Below are 17,433 nucleotides of genomic sequence, written 5' to 3'. Positions count from 1 at the left end.
CAATATTCAGCATCCGAAGAAACCAAAGCTAGGGCTGCCGTTGGAAGAGTACAGCTGCATCAGCACCCCATGAAGTACCAGCTAGTATATGCAGGATATTAATCCTAGTTTTCAACTTCAGACGCAAATTTTCCAAATGCCCTTTGAAATTCAGCATGGAATCCAGCTTAACTCCTAGATATTTCGGATTGAAGTTATGTTCCAAAAAAGAATTACCGAAAAGTACACTCAATTTTCTATATTTCCGATGATTACCAAATGGAAACACTAAACCTCTGTTTTATTTGGATTAGGACGAAAACGCCACTCGAAAAAGTAATTCCTTAAACTTTCTAAAACTGTAGATAGATTATTCTCTACGCATCTAAAATCAGAATGACGGAATGCCAATCTAATCGAAATATACATCAAAGTAACATATCAAGTTCCCCTCCAGACCAGACAAGTTCATCATCACACAAAACCCAACAATATACAATGTATTCAAAACCACTTTTTTCATCGTAACTCCACAATTTAACCCCAATTATTCCCATCTCCCTCAAACACCTATCATGGATGTCGAACAGCATTCGAATCAACATCAACTGTTACCGAATCCCATTGTGCGATGGTCACCTGAGTGTCCATCCTTCGAGCAAGATCAAAACTAGAGCGTGCCAGTGTCAGAGGTCAGAGGATGGGGTCCAGCGTGTCAAAGTGGCTCCCATTGTGGTCCAGCGCGAGCAGCGGTGGAATTCAGGGGTGCGAAGATTAAATTCAGATCATGTTTTCATCCCCTTGCAGAGGTCAAGCGTGGAATAACTTAGCCTGGAATTTTTTGTGGGCAGCGGTGGTGCATATTGAAACGGAGGTAGTTTTTTTGATGGGGTCGGGTTGTAAAGTGGATGAGGCTGATGTTTTGTGGAATGTGGGTCCAGGGATCAGGTGGAGAAGTATGGTCAGGAACTTAGAAACCCGTTATTTTTAATGATTCGAGATCTGGACAAATCTTAGGGGAAGGTCAAGTAAAGTATGTCCCCTGGTTAGTAAGTGTCTTTTATATCTGGACATAAAATCTGTATCTTCTTCATGGTGGTCCACTCTCTTATAGCAAAACTTCGAAAGTCGATAAAATGTTGGATTTCAACACATTATTGTTCCAAATACATAGGTTCTCTAACCATGATAAGTTATTCATGTTTTCACATGATTTTTCTCGATATTTATTTATTTATTTATTTATTTATTTAGAAAATACAGGGATACAAACAGAAACCAATTCCAAAACAGTATCCACTCTGTAAAAATGAAAAATCAATTTCAGTTAACAGACAAAGTAAGGACTTAAGTACACCCCAAAACACAGTTCAATACATTCAGATAAAAAACAAAAACAAAAAAAACAAAAGGGAGAAACAGTCAAGTAATGCATCATGATATTCATACAGTAACACTTTTGAGTTGTTTTTTGAAATTTTTCAAGGAGGATTCATAAAAATTTAAAGATGTGCCATGTAGATTACATATTTTTTGACATCTCACTAATGGTGAAACATTTATATATTTTAGTTTCCCAGATATTCAGATGTAATTTGTAGGTTGTGGTATTTTTTACCATTCAAATAGAATAATAATCTGATTTGTTTGTGGGAATCTACAAGTTACTACTTTTTTCAAGGCTACCTACTCTCCCTTCTTGATCCTTATTTTTTTTTTTTGTCATACACACCAGTGGGAATTTTCCATAATATTATATGATTTATGTTTTTTTTTTCGGGGGATCCTTATGTCTTGCGTTTTTTCACAAGGGAGGTAGAGAAAAAGAAGTTTTTCACTCATTGCAACATTTACTATCAGTACGAGGATATATTGAAAAATTCTTAGTCTACTATAGAACCAAACAAAATTTCGATGTCGAAATATTTTATTACTCAACATATTCTCCTCTCAATTGGATACATTTATTACAGCGAACCTGCAACGTCTCTAGACCTTTCAAAAACAATATTTCTTCTTGCTCTGCAAACCAGACCTCCACAGCTTTTATTACCTCCTCGTTGGAAGAAAATTTACGACCTTTCAAACTTGTTTTCAGTTGAAGAAAAAGATGATAGTCGGATGGAGCCAAATCTGGTGGATAAGGGGGATGTTCTTGTAATTCAAACCCTAAATCACGAATTTTTTGCATGTGCAGGGGCGTTGTCCTACAAAAACAAAACAACTTTGTTAACGCAATATTTTTTTTATGCATGGAACTGGTCTTGGCTAACTAGATATCAATACATCCTCGTATCTCACCTTCTGAAATAGAAAATTGTTTGTTTAATTGTTCGAGCAATCAACAAAAACTGTCAGACTGATTTTTATTAATCTCAATAAACGAAGAAAGACTCTACAACTAACTGAACTCACCTTCCTGGCTTCCAGAAAAAAGTTTTTTCCACTATTTACAAAAATTAGTTGACGAAATTCAATATTGCCCTGAGAAGACTAAATTCGAATATCTTTATAATAATTTACTATAACTGATTCGTAAATCAAAGTTGGAAAAAAATCCTTTATCAAACCTACCAACCAGACATCCAGAAGGAACCATAAACGTCAAAAAATCAGTGCTCGAATCCTTCGGTAACACAATGCTACACCTTCCACTTCAATCTCCCGGCAGGTTGTTTTCCTTCTCTCCCGGAAAATTGAATTATCGAAAAATAAACGAGTCCTGGCCCGGAATGAAGACTCAAAATTGAACAGACTGTCATATTTGTATATGTATATATTTGCAGAGAGGGCCAGGCCAGCCTGGCATTGTGGCGTCAGAAGCTATCAGACGTCTCCGAGGATCCCCTGATTCAAATAAGCCCGGACTACCGCCGACTCCGGGGAAATAGGATTTGGTTTTTGTCGACACCGACGACTTTATAAGTTGCTGCCCCTAATCCTCTTGTTCGTATACTCTGCAACTGCCCAATTTTGGCAGATCTGCCTCCGTGGTCAAGCTGTGGACTGGACTAACTTTTGATAATTATTTTTTGGTCCTGACTTTGATACTCTTCAAGTTGTCGAATCTCTGTGTGAATTTAAGCGTTTAGATGCATAAAGAGAGTCGTCATCATGAAAAAATTACCATGCTCTCTGCTTCTATCTGAAAGCAGTCGAATCTCTAGGTGAAATAAGGCGTTTGACCACAAAATAGAAACAATCGGCTGAATATCTAGATATATAGTTGGGAGCCGACGATGCTAGATCGGGATTTACTCAAGCATCGTGGATTTTGAAGATTAGATGGTAGAAAGAAAAAAGGTTCTATGATGTAGGCACTTTCAGCGGTGGGGAAAGCGTATTCAGGTTTTCAAAGATGTGACAAAAAATCGTTAGGTGTACATACTCGAGCGTGTCAGATTAAGATACTGAATATGCCCTATGTGTCTCTGATAAAAAATTCATGTTAGTCTGACAGTTTGCGTGGTGGGGCTGGCAGTACGGAAGAGTTGAAAATGGTAAAAAAAATTCCAGCGTGTCAGATTTTTAAAGGATATGTAAATTGGACCCAACGGAAGCTACTTTTCAAGAGGCTGACAATCCTTTGAAAATCCAAACAAAATCGTTACTTGTACATACTCTAGCGTGTCAGATTTTCATACAAATGGTTAATTTCGGTGTTGCAGACGTGTTGACCCATTAATCTGGCCCTAATCAGGGGGGTTTTCTCAATCTGACAGTTTGAAGATGATAATAAGGCAATATATCTCCCTTCCTGTTCCTCTTATCGTTTCTATCTACATCATGAAAGTTGTAGATAATGAAATTCTATACAACTTTTGTCTGAAGCAAATTTTCATGACCTCAACCGTTTTCGAGTAAGAGGGCGAGGAGCTTAGCCACACATGCGAAAGGCCAAGGTCAATGTAGAAACCCAGTCTAATGTACATTCATCGCCATATATCTCAAAAACGTTCAAACGTAGAAAAAACTGCTTCGGACAAAATTTGTAGAAAATATTATGCTCTACAGCTCTTCTGATGAATGCAAAAACAATTTGAAGCCCAAGAGGGGAGATATTTAAAAAAAAACTGATTTTTGTGTCCTTTATTGCCAATTTTTATTGTTTCGGCTTGCTGAAACTGAATCATTAGCTTCAAATTGAGAAAAAAGCCACCGCGCTCGAGAATGTACACGTGACGTTTTTTTTTTGCAAGTTTGGCGCCCTCCCACACATTTTCGTCACTCTGAAATTGTAACAATAAGAGAATGTATGCTTTTCAAGATCTAATTTTCCACATTATCTTAATCTGACATACTCGAGTATGTATAATGATCTTTTTTTTTTACTTTTCTGACAGGCTGTCCCACACTATTCCTGAGGTATCTCCCCCTTATATTAATCTTGGGCTCCTCAACTATCACCTAGATTTTTTTATTACTTTCAAAGAGCTGTAGTTGGGATAAAGAAGTAGGTATGATTAATCTGTCTGTAAACTCAGTTAAGGTTAAGTTTGGAGCCTATTAGCCATCATTTAGGTCAAATTCTGTACTGATTTTTGCCCAATGATCCTAAGGACTGGGGAGATAGTCTATGGGCTTGACAAAACTGGCTGTCACATCGTGAGCTGCAGTAGCTACTTGGTCTGGGAAAGACATAGGTAGTCTTCTATGAAACTTCTTATGTACGATAGTATTGAATGCAAACACACATTCCAGTTATGGGGAAACCGAGATTCTCCCAACAGTTCTAGCAACAGCAGAAACGCCCAAAAACAAATAATTAACGAGCATCCGTTTTCTCCTAATCAAAGTGGAAAACCCACCGGGACACGCTCAAGAAACGAGTAGAGTAGCGTAAGCGTCCCTTTCAATTCCCCACGACTGAATATTTGATTCGCCCCACACCAGACCATAATAAGGGATTCAGTTTGTGTCCGGCATGGCAGCACATGGGCGACCTTCAAACGGACGGGTCTGAGCGTCGTGACGCCGAGGGGGACGAGGGTTCGACGTCCAGGCCCGATGCCAGCAGCCTAATGGCCGCACCTCTACCCACCAAATGATGGTTTCGTGGACCGAATGACAAACGGTCACCGATGTCCGTAATGGCACTATTTTCTGGCGGACCTGGGGGTTAGCTGGTGGAAACCGGTCTTACGAGCCTGTTATTTTATGAGGGAAAAACTGCCTTTCCTGCTCTCAAACTGACCCAGAACTACTCTGTCGTATCTTTTCATCCAATTGATGATTAAAAAAATTATTACTCTCTTGAACATTACACAGTTTATGTTACGAGACGTTTCAGATACAGTGGTATCATGCTGTAATAGTTATTGAAGTTGGCAGTTACCTTTCAGCTTGTTTTGTAATGGACTGTATACAAAATCTTCTCCTGATTCGCTGCAGAAATTCACAAGTAGAATAACTGACAAGAAATAGTGTACAGAGATGTATTGAAATGTAGTCAGCCTAGATCAGTTCCATGCATAAAATAATATTGCGTTAACATAGTAACGAACAATAACTCATTAGAAGTGTCAGTGTGAAATTTGAGGTCAAAAAAGTAAAAATCTGCTGGAAAAGTTCTTGCTTCAGTTTTTTGGGATTGCCATGGAGTAATCATGATTGATTTCTTGGATAAGGGTAGGACAATAACCGGAGATTACTATTCGACATTACTGACCACTCTACGGAAATAATTAAAGAGAAAAAACGAGGAAAGCTATCCAGAGGTATTTTGTTTTTAAAGGACAACGCCCCTGCACACAAATCTCATGTTACCATGCAAAAAATTCGTGATTTAGGGTTTAAATTACTGGAACACCCCCCTTATTCACCAGATTTGGCTCCATCCGACTATCATCTTTTTCCTCAACCGAAAAAAATATTAAAAGGTCGTAAATTTTCTTCCAACGAGGAGGTAATAAAAACTGTGGAGGTCTGGTTTGCAGAGCAAGAAGAAACATTTTTTTTGTAAAGGTCTAGAGACGTTGAAGGTTCGCTGTAATAAATTTATCCAAATAAGAGGAGAATATGTTGAGTAATAAAATATTATGGCATTGAAATTTTGTTTGCTTCTACAGTAGGCTAAGAATTTTTCAATATATCCTCGTATATGCCTACATTCTCAGTCCAGACCAGTTTTGTGAAAATCCTCAACAAACTCCACTTTCCTAATGACGTAATTAAATCGCAATTAAATCAGCTCGCAGAAAAAAGAGTTGTAGGTCCTTTTCCCCCCTTCCCTCCGTGCAAAGAAGATGGTTCTTTTGAAATTTTGTTGTCTTGTTGGCGAGGATCTGTTCATCGGAGCAATCCCCATTCTGGACCTTTTTTCATCTGAGATGTCTCGCAGACGCACGGGTCAAAGACTACTGTAATGAGTTTCCGATTCCCCAGGGCTCCGTCTTGTCCATATTGTGTGTTTCAAGTTTGACGTCCTTTGTTTTTCTTTCCAGGACGAAATTACCCAACGTTCCTTGCCGCGATGTTCACTCTGATGCAGAACGGCCTCGCGAAAGAATTGATTAGTTGTATGCCGAGACATGATTGAGGAATTATGATTCTGGCTCTGATGAGCATTAAATAATGCATGGATGGAAAAGTTTTCGGTAGGATATCGTCAGAAATTGTAAGAAATTAAAATTCAATAGGAAATGGTCTTCATTATCGTATCTAATTACATATAATAATAAATAAACATCACAATTATTATCGTTCCTAATACTGATAATATTTCATGAATACAGTAGCGTGTTTCCATCAATTTTAAAGTCATTAGATGATCTATCCTCAACAAACTATGTCCAAAACCAGGCTCTCGTGTGGTTTCAACTTGAAACTTTGTGGATTGATGACAGATCTGAAAAAAGATAACTAGAAATAACAGGAAGCTCGTTAAAGGTGACACCACCAAAGTTTCTAAGAGTATAATAATCATACACACCCTATTTCGTATGATGAACCAACGTTTGTCAAGGCTACAGTTGCTTCCTTCGCTTTTATAGAAGGCACATACACAGTTTCTTCCTCAGTATTTCCATGCCAACCTAGTTTAAAAGCTAAAACCGTATGTTGGTTAATGTAACTCCTCTTCAGAACGATAACGTCATCAGAAATAGCCCAGATATCTGTTGTGCCACTCTTAGTGGCATCCTCTTTCCTTTTCCTCGTCAATTTCCTGTAGATTTGGAAGTGGCTCAAGACATTTTCATCAAGCTGGTAGGCTAGATTCAATTCCTTGTACTTCTCACTCACAGGCAACCAAGGTTCAGCACCTTAGATTGTATAAATTTAAACCCTTGCTACTGGGATTTCAGTTTGAAGAAAAGGCAGAACACAAGCAATAATTTCCACTTCTCTTTACCTGCATTGAAACCTGCGTTAACTGAATCGTTCCACTGCAGAGGAGTCCTCTCGAAATCCCTGCTAGCTGACTCGAATATGGACCTGTTTCGAGCCGATGGATCTTTACCTTGCTCGTAAGTCACCTCACCATCCTCCTGCCCAAACTCCTCTCCATTGTACGTTACGGCAATACCAGGCAGCAGCTGCACCAGCATGTTGAAACCGTCGATGTTCTCAACGCCCAACCTGGTTGGAATTCTTCTGTTATCGTGGTTGCCCAGCTGGAAAAATCATGGTTGACTGTATGGTTGTATGGCGGATGAAAATGTCATACAACTCACCACCCAGTTAGAGGTATAGATCGAAGGCAGTGCGTTCTGCCACGTGTAAACGATTCTGGCTATGTCGTGAGCGGTTGAGATGTTCTTGTTGAAATTTGAGATGAAGAAGAAGTTGAAAGTGAAATGGGCGCCTTTGGTACTGCCATCGGCGGTTCCATAGTATGGCATTGTATGGTCTAGATCGGCATAGGCCTCAGTCATCAATATCCTGCGAATCAATGGTATGTAAAATAGAACAGTGTCAACTAAATTCTTGATAGTTTTCTGAAAAATTGATTTGAATATCCATTTAATCATAGAGGGTGTTCCAGGATTGTCTATCTTATGAGTGGCACTATCTTGTTGATACCACGTGCAGTCCACATCAAAAGCACCTATATTTGCTTCTTGTTGGTATTTGCTGAAGGGATAATTTATTATTTTCTTTTCTTACCTGGCATCTCCTCCGTTTTGTGCTGTATAATCATCCACTAGCTTCCTCCATTCATAGATCAGGTCGTAGGTCTCAGGTTGATTGTTGGTGTATATGTGTTCAAGATAATCGTTATCCATTGGTGTAGCGGATGGATTGAAAGATCTTGGTTCATCTCTCAGTTCTTTGTCTTCTACCAAATAGGGTATGGCGTCTATACGGAAACCGTCCACACCAAGATCTAAATAGTGAACCAAAACTTTCTGTGAACAAAGAACATTATTATGATGCTCACCAAGTGTTTCACTTCTTACTCACTTTCATATCTTCTCGAACTTTTGGGTTTCTGTAGTTGAGATCTGGCTGTTCTTTCACGAAATGGTGTAAGTAATACTGTTGCCTTTTATCTGACCACTCCCATGCTGATCCCCTGAAGACACTAATCTGTGGAGCAATTAAAAATATGAGTAATAACACGACAGAAAATGGTGCTTAATCTTAAGGTTTTGGATGCAAAACCAATCCAATAACCAAATTCCGGTATAAGTAATTCATTGAACGGCCTACAATATCTCCAGATTCAACACCAACGATCTTTCCCTTATTGATTCACGTGAAAAGTGTTTTACTCACCCAGTTGTTCGGTGGGCTTCCGTCTCCTTTAGCATCAGCCCAAACATAATAATCCTTGTAGTCCTCATTATTGTCCTCTGACTCCTGGAACCACTTGTGCAAGTTGCTGGTATGATTTGGCACGAAATCCAGTATAATCTTGATGCCGATTTCATGCGCCTTCCTTATCAGTTCTTTCAGATCCTCAACGGAGCCGTACATGTCTTCTATGGTGTAATAGTCGCTGATGTCATACCCTGCATCAATCTGAGGTGATTTCATGATGGGTGACAACCATACGCCATCAACCCCTGCATCTTTGAAGTGGGGAAGCTTCTCGATCACTCCTGCCAAATCACCATTACCATCATTGTTGACATCCCTGAAAGATCTGGGGTACACCTGGTAGAAGACTCCATGTTGCCACCATTCCTCCTTCGCGCTGCAAACAGCGGAAGAAAGATACAACACTACTAGAGAAAACCACAAACTATTCCACGACATTATGCGAATTGAGCACCATGCACAAATTGCAGCATTTATACCATTTCAATCCTTCCCTTTTTATGGAAATTGATAATTAGAAATAAGATAATGTTAGGATGTTTTATTCCAACTACACGTGATAATGACAAATTGTGAGAATTGTTCAGATGATTATCTGCGTATTAGAAGATTAAGGAATGAAAACAATGGTTGGATTTTTTCTATATTCGAGTTCAAAGCCTCTAATCTAACATGTCGAAATGTTGTCAATTGAGTACGATTATGTTTATTGTTGGTTTTTGAATGGGTTGAAAAAATTATCAAAATTATACCTCATTTTTTCGACCGTAACAAATATTTCAGGACACGTCAAATTGCTACACACATAACTAGCAATATCTCTGTTCACCTCGAACTATCTTGAGTGAGTGTCACTAACTTATCTATTTTCTGATGACCGTTGTAAACCGACAATAAAATTTAACCAATTCTCCACTTAGAACAGCCATGAATTTAATTGGTTTTGTCATTTTTAGCGTAAATATGTTTTCACTTTTCATAACATAACATAATTGAACACTGATGTGTTACATCGAATAAATGAATGGCTTTTTAAATAGACACTTCTACCAATTCAGTTACACTCAAGTCTGTTATATTTAGAAGTCAGACCGATGCTGAATCTTTCAGTTATTTATCTCAACTAGAAGATTCTAGCTTTTTAAATGCATGCACGGGGTTTCCTAACAAACTTCAGGCATATACACTGCTCAAAAATTGATAAGGATGTTCCAGAGAGATTTTTGCGCTCGAATCAAATTCAGCATTGCTTTATATACCATGTGGAAGGGCATACACACACAAATATGGTCCTCATGACACTCATTGGTTTAATTAAAAAAAACTTCTTCTAGATATTTTTTGTGGAGTTATGTAATGACAATTTTGTATTGATTATTACATTCATCATGCATTTAGAAGCTTTTCAACTTGAACAAATCGTGTGTTGGTTGAACGAAGGTTAGTTAATAGAATACTCAAGGGGGGAAGATTAAGAGCTAGAACCGTCGTACAAAATCGGTTACTATACAGTTAAATCGTCTAAATCCTTTCTTTACAGTATTCCCAATGCATAGCTCACTCTGATACATTTGGTTGACACCAGTATCGAGATATAATAAATGTCTTCATGTCATGTCATTCATTCATTGGTCTTCATGTGATTTTTGTTCTTCTACGAAGAGTATGAGAAGAATAAGTAGTGATATTGTGGAAATGTTTGCCTTTGATATTTTAAGTGGAAAAGCGGATGTTGAAAACGACTGAGCAATGAGCTATAGCAAAGAAATCCTATAATTAAAATAAATTATTCAGATTTATATAAGTTTTCCACAAGAAAACAAATTAAAACCTCATAGGTATTATCTTTTTTCCTTCCTTTTCACTCATCAGTGAATGTATTGTAGAAAATCCTTCGCTTCTTTTGATATCATGCATTCCCAGAAGCACGGTCATCCAATAGATCTTTTCAAACAATATTTATCGTTATGTTGATCATGTATTCGAATAGTTCTAATAATTTGCTCAGAAGCCGATTGGAACTTAACAGAATGTAAGTACATAATTTCGATATTTATCATCAAGTGGATAATCCTCGCCATTCAAAACAATACCATTATTTTTTAATCTTCAAATTGTGTCTTATCAGAAAATTCAATTACCTGACGTGCGAATTACTGATAAGTGTATGACCATGTCCTTGCACACAAATATATTCATTGATGTTTCAAAACGATTTTTACTGGAATTCCAACTGAATAAGTTGTGATTAGTCGCAAGAATTTTGTACTTTGATAGGAATACAATGTAACTATGACTGAAGTCAGTGAGATGCTTCAAAGTTGAGCTCTTAATATTACTGTCTTGAGAAAGTCGTTAATCTTTTCAAAACTGAGTACTTTGCAAAAGAGACAGCCAAAGTAAGAATGAAACGGCCTTCTTTAGCTCTTCGTAGAGCGCGAGTTTGAGGAATGTCTCGCCAAATATCCGTCAAAGGATTTGCGAGCTGCTGTAATGTTTGCGGTGGGTCAGCAGCGGTGTAATTGCTGTGATACTACAGACCAGATATGCAGATTGTTTGATACGTGTTTCATTGTATTACAGACTATTTCTGTATAGTTAGGCAAAATACTAATCTTTGTCTCCAATGACAAAAAACAACTCAGAAATGGAATGAATAAAGGGAATATGTGTCCTTATGGAATTTCATATTTATTAAAACAAAATAAAATGATCACAATTCCTATTTATCTAAATAACATTATCTACTCCCATAAAGGAGAATACAAAAACTTATCACATTGATTTCAGTCAGCAGGTGATATCGATGACAACTGCTTCGTGGGGTTGCAGAACCAAACTCTGCACTGATACTATTTGCCTGCAAAAAAATTGCTATAAAATCTCAATTTTCGCACACCAAAATACTTACCCTTTCTCGTACTGAGATCCAACACTACTAACAGCTACAGTGCCATTTTGACACGAAACTCCAGGAACCAGAAGAGTTTCCGGTTGGTTGTTACCATGCCAACCCAACTTGAAAGCAAGGGCAATATGTTTACCCTCGTACGATCTCCTCAAAACGATGGAATCATTCGATAACGCCCAAACGTTGGTACTTCCAAGTCTTGCAGTGTCTTCTTGCCTCTTTCTGTTCAAAGCCTTGTAGATTTGGTAGTGACTGATCTGGCCCTCGTCCAGTTGGCTTTGCAGGTTCAATTGGTGGTATTTCTCGCTGACAGGCAGCCAGGTTTTGGCGCCATCATTGAAACCTGCATTGGTGGTGTTGTCCCACTGTAACGGGGTGCGTTCAAAGTCTCTACTGGTCTTCTCGAAGATTGCAGGATCCCTTGCTGAAGGGTCTTGACCTTCTTCGTATTTAACTTCGCCATCTTCCTGTCCAAACTCCTCGCCGTTGTATGTTATGGCGACTCCAGGAAGGAGGCTGACCAACATGTTGAAACCGTCTTTGTTTTCGTTGCCCAAACGGGTTGGGTAACGTCGGTTGTCATGGTTTCCTATCTGTAACGGAAGAACTAGAGATGTATCTAGTTTCCTTTGGAATCTATGGATGAACAACTGAAGAAGATTCTTTCAAAAAGGCTTGGAAACCCAGTGAAAGAATCCTGGAGATCTAGAATTGAAATAGCTATACTTACTACCCAGTTCGATGTGTAAATACTTGGCAGTGCATCCATCCAATTGTTTATTATTCTTTGCAGGTCATTCGCATCTGAGATGTTGAGATTGAACTTTTGGATCATGAAGAAGTTGAAGGTGAAATGTGCTCCCAAGGTACTTCCATCAGCTGAGCCATAGTAAGGAATTGTTTTGTCGAGATCAGCATAGACCTCTGTCATCAAAACCCTAAATGGAATTTCATTATTGAGGGAAGTTCGAGAGCAATAATGATCATAAGCAGAATTTCTGATGTGTACATTCTCCATTGCAAAAAAATCAAATGCTTCACTCACTTGGAATCTCCTCCATTCTCAGCTACGTAATCATCGACGAATTTTCTCCATTCATATACAAGTTCATAAGTCTCTGGTTGATTTTCAGTGTAAATATGATCGAGAAAGTCATGATTTTCTGGATCAACATCAGGCTCGTAGGACCTAGGTTCATCGAGGAATCTATCGTCTTCATAGGCACATAAAATGGCATCAATTCTGAAACCGTCCACTCCAAGATCCATGTAGAACTTTAGGACTTTCTGAAGAACAAAATTTTAAAAAAATTATATGGATTTAATTCAGGACGAATCAAAATTTTAGATTCATACTATATTATGTATATTGTAAGTATAACAACATTCAAATTAGCCTACCTTCATCTCCTCGTGGACTTTAGGATTTCTGTAATTGAGATCAGGTTGTTGAATGGTAAATTGATGAAGATAATACTGTTGACGTTTTTCAGACCACTCCCAAGCAGTTCCAGAGAAGGAGCTTAACTGAAAAAGGGCAAAAATCAGTTGAAAATGAAAATATTCAAAACTAATAAATCTTTCTGCAAATGCTGACTAGTCAGTAACGCTAAAAGCCAACAAATCTTGAGTGATCTCTTTGGTAAACTGCATTAACACTGCACAAAACCTCTGAATGAATAAGAGTTGAGGTTAGATACTTTATCACGCTATTTCATTCTTTCATATTAGGTCATCAATTTTTCTCACCCAGTTATTCGGTAGTTTGTCAGGCGTACCATCCACCCAAACGTAGTAATCTTCGTATCCTTCTGTCCTGTTTTCTGAAGCCTTGAACCATTCGTGTTGATCGCTGGTGTGGTTAGGCACGAAATCCATTATAACTTTTATTCCTTGCTCGTGTGCTTTCTCTATCAATAATTTGAGATCGTCAAGTGTGCCAAATCTTGGGTCTATCTTCATGTAGTTGCTGATATCGTACCCTTGATCCACCTGTGGAGATTCCATGATAGGGGATAACCAAACGCCATTGGCACCAAGATCCACAAGGTGGGGAAGCTTCTCCAGGATGCCAGGAAGATCACCATCACCATCGTTGTTCGAATCCTTGAAGGACCTAGGGTAGATCTGGTAGAATCTCGCGTGTTTCCACCAGTTTTGGTCTCCTTGAAGGCTTCTGGTGTTCACCAGAACACCCAAAAATGTCAAAAAAATGACTGTCTTTAAAATCATAACTTCCCACTTCCGAACGAAATCTGTTTATGAGATTTGTAAACTACAACAAAGTTTTATAGAGATTTGGATCACTGGAGTATCTTATCAGAGAGATTCGATCGAATGTTTGGGTAATTTTCCTTCTATCACTGATAACCATTGAATGTGCAAATTTGAATTCAATACTTTTCATGTTTTTCGGAATCTTATCAGATAATATATCTAGGCACACGAAACGGGAAATGTAACACGCGCTGAGAAAACGTAATGAAATATTTGGAAACATGGGGATAAATTTTTATTTCGTGTTTGGAGAATAGAACTTGAGTGATATGATACACTTCGCTCTTTAATTCCTTTCTAAACAAAAACTAGCATATTAAATAAACATACTCTGTTGTGTAGAGTACACATCTTGTATTGTTAGTCCTTGCAACAAATTGATGGTAGGACAATGATCCATATCATTTGATGAAGGCATAAGGATGCAAAATACAAAATACTTCAACGTCAGGTATTTGAAATGCCAATCACAAATTACATTTTCAGGAAGTAATTGAAACACAAATACCAAGTATGTATTCGTATCTGATTACATACGAGGATGTATTGATATCTAGTTAGCCTAGACCAGTTCCATGCATAAGAAAATATTGCGTTACCATAGCAACGAACACTAACTCATTAGAAGTGTCAGTGTGAAGTTTGAGGTCAAAATATTAAACCAGAATTACGCAATAAATTAAAAGAAAGAAGATGAGCGCGGAAATTGTGAAAATCGGAAAATTGGAGTATCGAGCCATCATCAAGTACCTGTATTTAAAAGGGTTCAGAGGTAAGCAGATTTACGAAGAAATGCTTAAGACTCCTGGTTACCAATGTCCTTCGTATGCGACCGTGAAAAATTGCACTGCAAGCTTCAAAAGAGGTAAATTTTCCATTGAGGATGATGACCGATCAGGAAGGCCAGTTTCTGTGTCAGTGCCCGAAAATATCGATGCAGTTCATGACATGATTTTATCAGACTGTCGAATTTGGCTAAAACGGATATCTGAAGCATCGAATATTTCATACTACGCGTTCATCATATAGTTCATAACAATTTGGACATGAGAAAAATTGCTGCAAAATGGATCCTCAAATGTTTGAATGTTGACCAAAAGCGTGCAAGGGTAGGAGCATCGCGTTCGATCTGTGTTCGATTTGAAAATAATGTAGGCTTCTTAAACCGAATTGTTACTATGGATGAGACTTGGGTACTTTTGTACGATCCAGAAACAAAGCAACAATGGATGGAATAGCGACACTCTGGTTCTCCAAGACCTAAGAAGTTTCGTGTCCAAAAATCTGCTGGAAAAGTTCTTGATTCAGTTTTTTGGGATTGTCATGGAGTAATCATGATTGATTTTTTTTGGTGAAGGTAAAACAATAACCGCAGATTACTATTCGACATTATTGACCACTCTACGGGAAAAAATTGAAGAGAAAAGACGCGGAAAGCTATCCAAAGGTCTTTTGTTTTTGCAGGACAACGCCCCTGCACACAAGTAACATGTTGCCATGCAAAAAATTCGTGATTTAGGGTTTGAATTACTAGAACACCCCCCTTATTCACCAGATTTGGCTCCATCTGACTATCATCTCTTTCCTCAACTGAAAAAAAGTTTAAATGGTCGTAAATTTTCTTCCAACGAGGAGGTAATAAAAGCTGTGGAGGTCTGGTTTGCAGAGCAAGAAGAAACATTTTTTTTGAAAGGTCTAGTGACGTTGCAGGTTCGGTGTAATAAATGTATCCAATTAAGAGGAGAATATGTTGATTAAAAAAATATTTTGACATTTGAATTTTGTTTGGTTCTATAGTAGGCTAAGAATTTTTCAATATATCCTCGTATATCCCGAATTTCCTTCTTGGGTTCCTCAACTAAAACTGTTAATTGGCAGATCTGCTTCAGTTTTTCTTCAGTCTGATTTGTCAAGTGAACTCAGCGTTGTATACAACCAAAAAAAAAGACTAATGTACGTTTTCAAGGATATTATCGGTTGAAGATCCAATAACATCCTTTCAGATTTCCAAATAAAACGAAATTGCTCATGCACGATTCTTCGCCCATTCAATTTTTCTAGTTCTTCTTCATTCGCTTCGTCTTGGGAGGAAAATATTCTCGCGATAGACCCCCACATAGCTCCGGTGTCTCGTTTGTCGATTCAATGTAGCACATCATCGAAAGGGAGGTAAGTGTGAATAATAAAATTGGATTCTGAAACGTCGAACATATAGACAGGAATATTATAATTGAATAGGTCGAACCTGGATAGGTCGAATATTGTGCTGGGACAAAGGGACCTGTGCTGTCTTCTCCCCTTCAGAGCCATATCGATATCCCAAAGATGCAAGTTATTCGAGGGAAAAATAACTCTCGGGAATTCTCGGGGATGTACAGTTAAAACCAACAGTTTCACAAGGTTATATAGTTGGTACCGTTCTGAATTAATGCTCTTCGGCTATCAAACCGTGAAATGAACGGATTTTTATGTTCACTCAGTGTCACGTTTAGAATTGCAGAAACCAGATTAATCAACAATTTTATCGATTTTGGGGTAATGGAATATGAAGTGTACAATAATTCGAGGAATATTAGTGATAATACGTTAGGTACGAACTTACTGCACGAAAGATAACATTATAATTCAAACTGCTCTACAAAACTCAAGGAAAAGTAGAAATTTTGAGACTGTTCCAAAAGTTCTCACTTTTTAATCAATTTTTTAAATATGTGAAATCATAATATTCACTCAGTTATCTAAGTCATTCTTTTGTCCATTTCCTCATAAGTTTCTACGGTGAAAATTCATATTCACTGCAAATTAATTTAAGCATTTTTCTCATTGCCATCGCGTTACCATAGCAACGAACAATAACTCTTTAGAAGTGTCAGTGTGAAGTTTGAGGTCAAAGAAGTAAACCAGAGTTACGTAATAAATTAAAAGACGGAAGATGTCCACCGAAATTGTGAAAATCGAAAAATTGGAGTATCGAGCCATCATCAAATACCTGTATTTAAAAGGGTAAGCAGATTTACGAAGATATGCTTAGTACCCTTGGAGATCATGTCCTTCGTTTGCGACCGTGAAAAATTGGACTTCAAGCTTCAAAACAGGTAAATTTTCTATTGAATATGATGACCGATCGGGAAGGCCAGTTTCTGTGTCAGTCCCCGAAAATATCGATGCAGTTCATGACATGATTTTATCAGACCGTAGAATTGTGCTAAAACGGACATCTAAAGCACTGAATATTTCATACGAACGCGTTCATTTTATAGTTCACGTCAATTTGGACATGAGAAAAATTGCTGCGAAATGGATCACAAAATGTTTTAATGTTGACCAAAAGCGTGCAAGGGTAGAAGCATCGCGTTCGATCTGTGCTCGATTTGAAAACGATGTAGACTTCTTAAATCAAAAGGTTACTATAGAAGAGACTTGGGTACTTTGCTACGATCCAGAAACAAAACAACAATCGATGGAATGGCGACACTCTGGTTCTCCAAGACCTAATAAGTTTC

General features: G+C 38.0%; 2 protein-coding genes across 2 annotated transcripts; both read right to left on the bottom strand.

Moving 5' to 3' along the window:
• Nucleotides 1-6,609: 6,609 nt before the first annotated feature.
• On the bottom strand, nucleotides 6,610-9,208 carry LOC123309751 (maltase 1-like). The gene is made up of 7 exons (XM_044892999.1): nucleotides 8,698-9,208; nucleotides 8,383-8,508; nucleotides 8,086-8,327; nucleotides 7,653-7,860; nucleotides 7,331-7,592; nucleotides 6,911-7,241; nucleotides 6,610-6,826 (listed from the first exon to the last, which is right to left on the bottom strand). Exons 1-7 carry the CDS (start codon nucleotides 9,178-9,180, stop codon nucleotides 6,757-6,759), a joined length of 1,722 nt encoding a protein of 573 aa, XP_044748934.1. The 5' UTR covers nucleotides 9,181-9,208; the 3' UTR covers nucleotides 6,610-6,756.
• Nucleotides 9,209-11,414: 2,206 nt separating this feature from the next.
• Nucleotides 11,415-13,918, bottom strand: LOC123309822 (maltase 1-like). Its single transcript, XM_044893098.1, has 6 exons — nucleotides 13,403-13,918; nucleotides 13,055-13,180; nucleotides 12,699-12,940; nucleotides 12,384-12,591; nucleotides 11,654-12,246; nucleotides 11,415-11,602 (listed from the first exon to the last, which is right to left on the bottom strand). Exons 1-6 carry the CDS (start codon nucleotides 13,883-13,885, stop codon nucleotides 11,533-11,535), a joined length of 1,722 nt encoding a protein of 573 aa, XP_044749033.1. The 5' UTR covers nucleotides 13,886-13,918; the 3' UTR covers nucleotides 11,415-11,532.
• Nucleotides 13,919-17,433: the final 3,515 nt, after the last annotated feature.

The sequence above is a fragment of the Coccinella septempunctata genome, chromosome 3 (assembly GCF_907165205.1).
Source record: "Coccinella septempunctata chromosome 3, icCocSept1.1, whole genome shotgun sequence".
Taxonomy (NCBI): domain Eukaryota; kingdom Metazoa; phylum Arthropoda; class Insecta; order Coleoptera; family Coccinellidae; genus Coccinella; species Coccinella septempunctata.
This window is presented reverse-complemented; position numbering and strand designations above follow the sequence as displayed.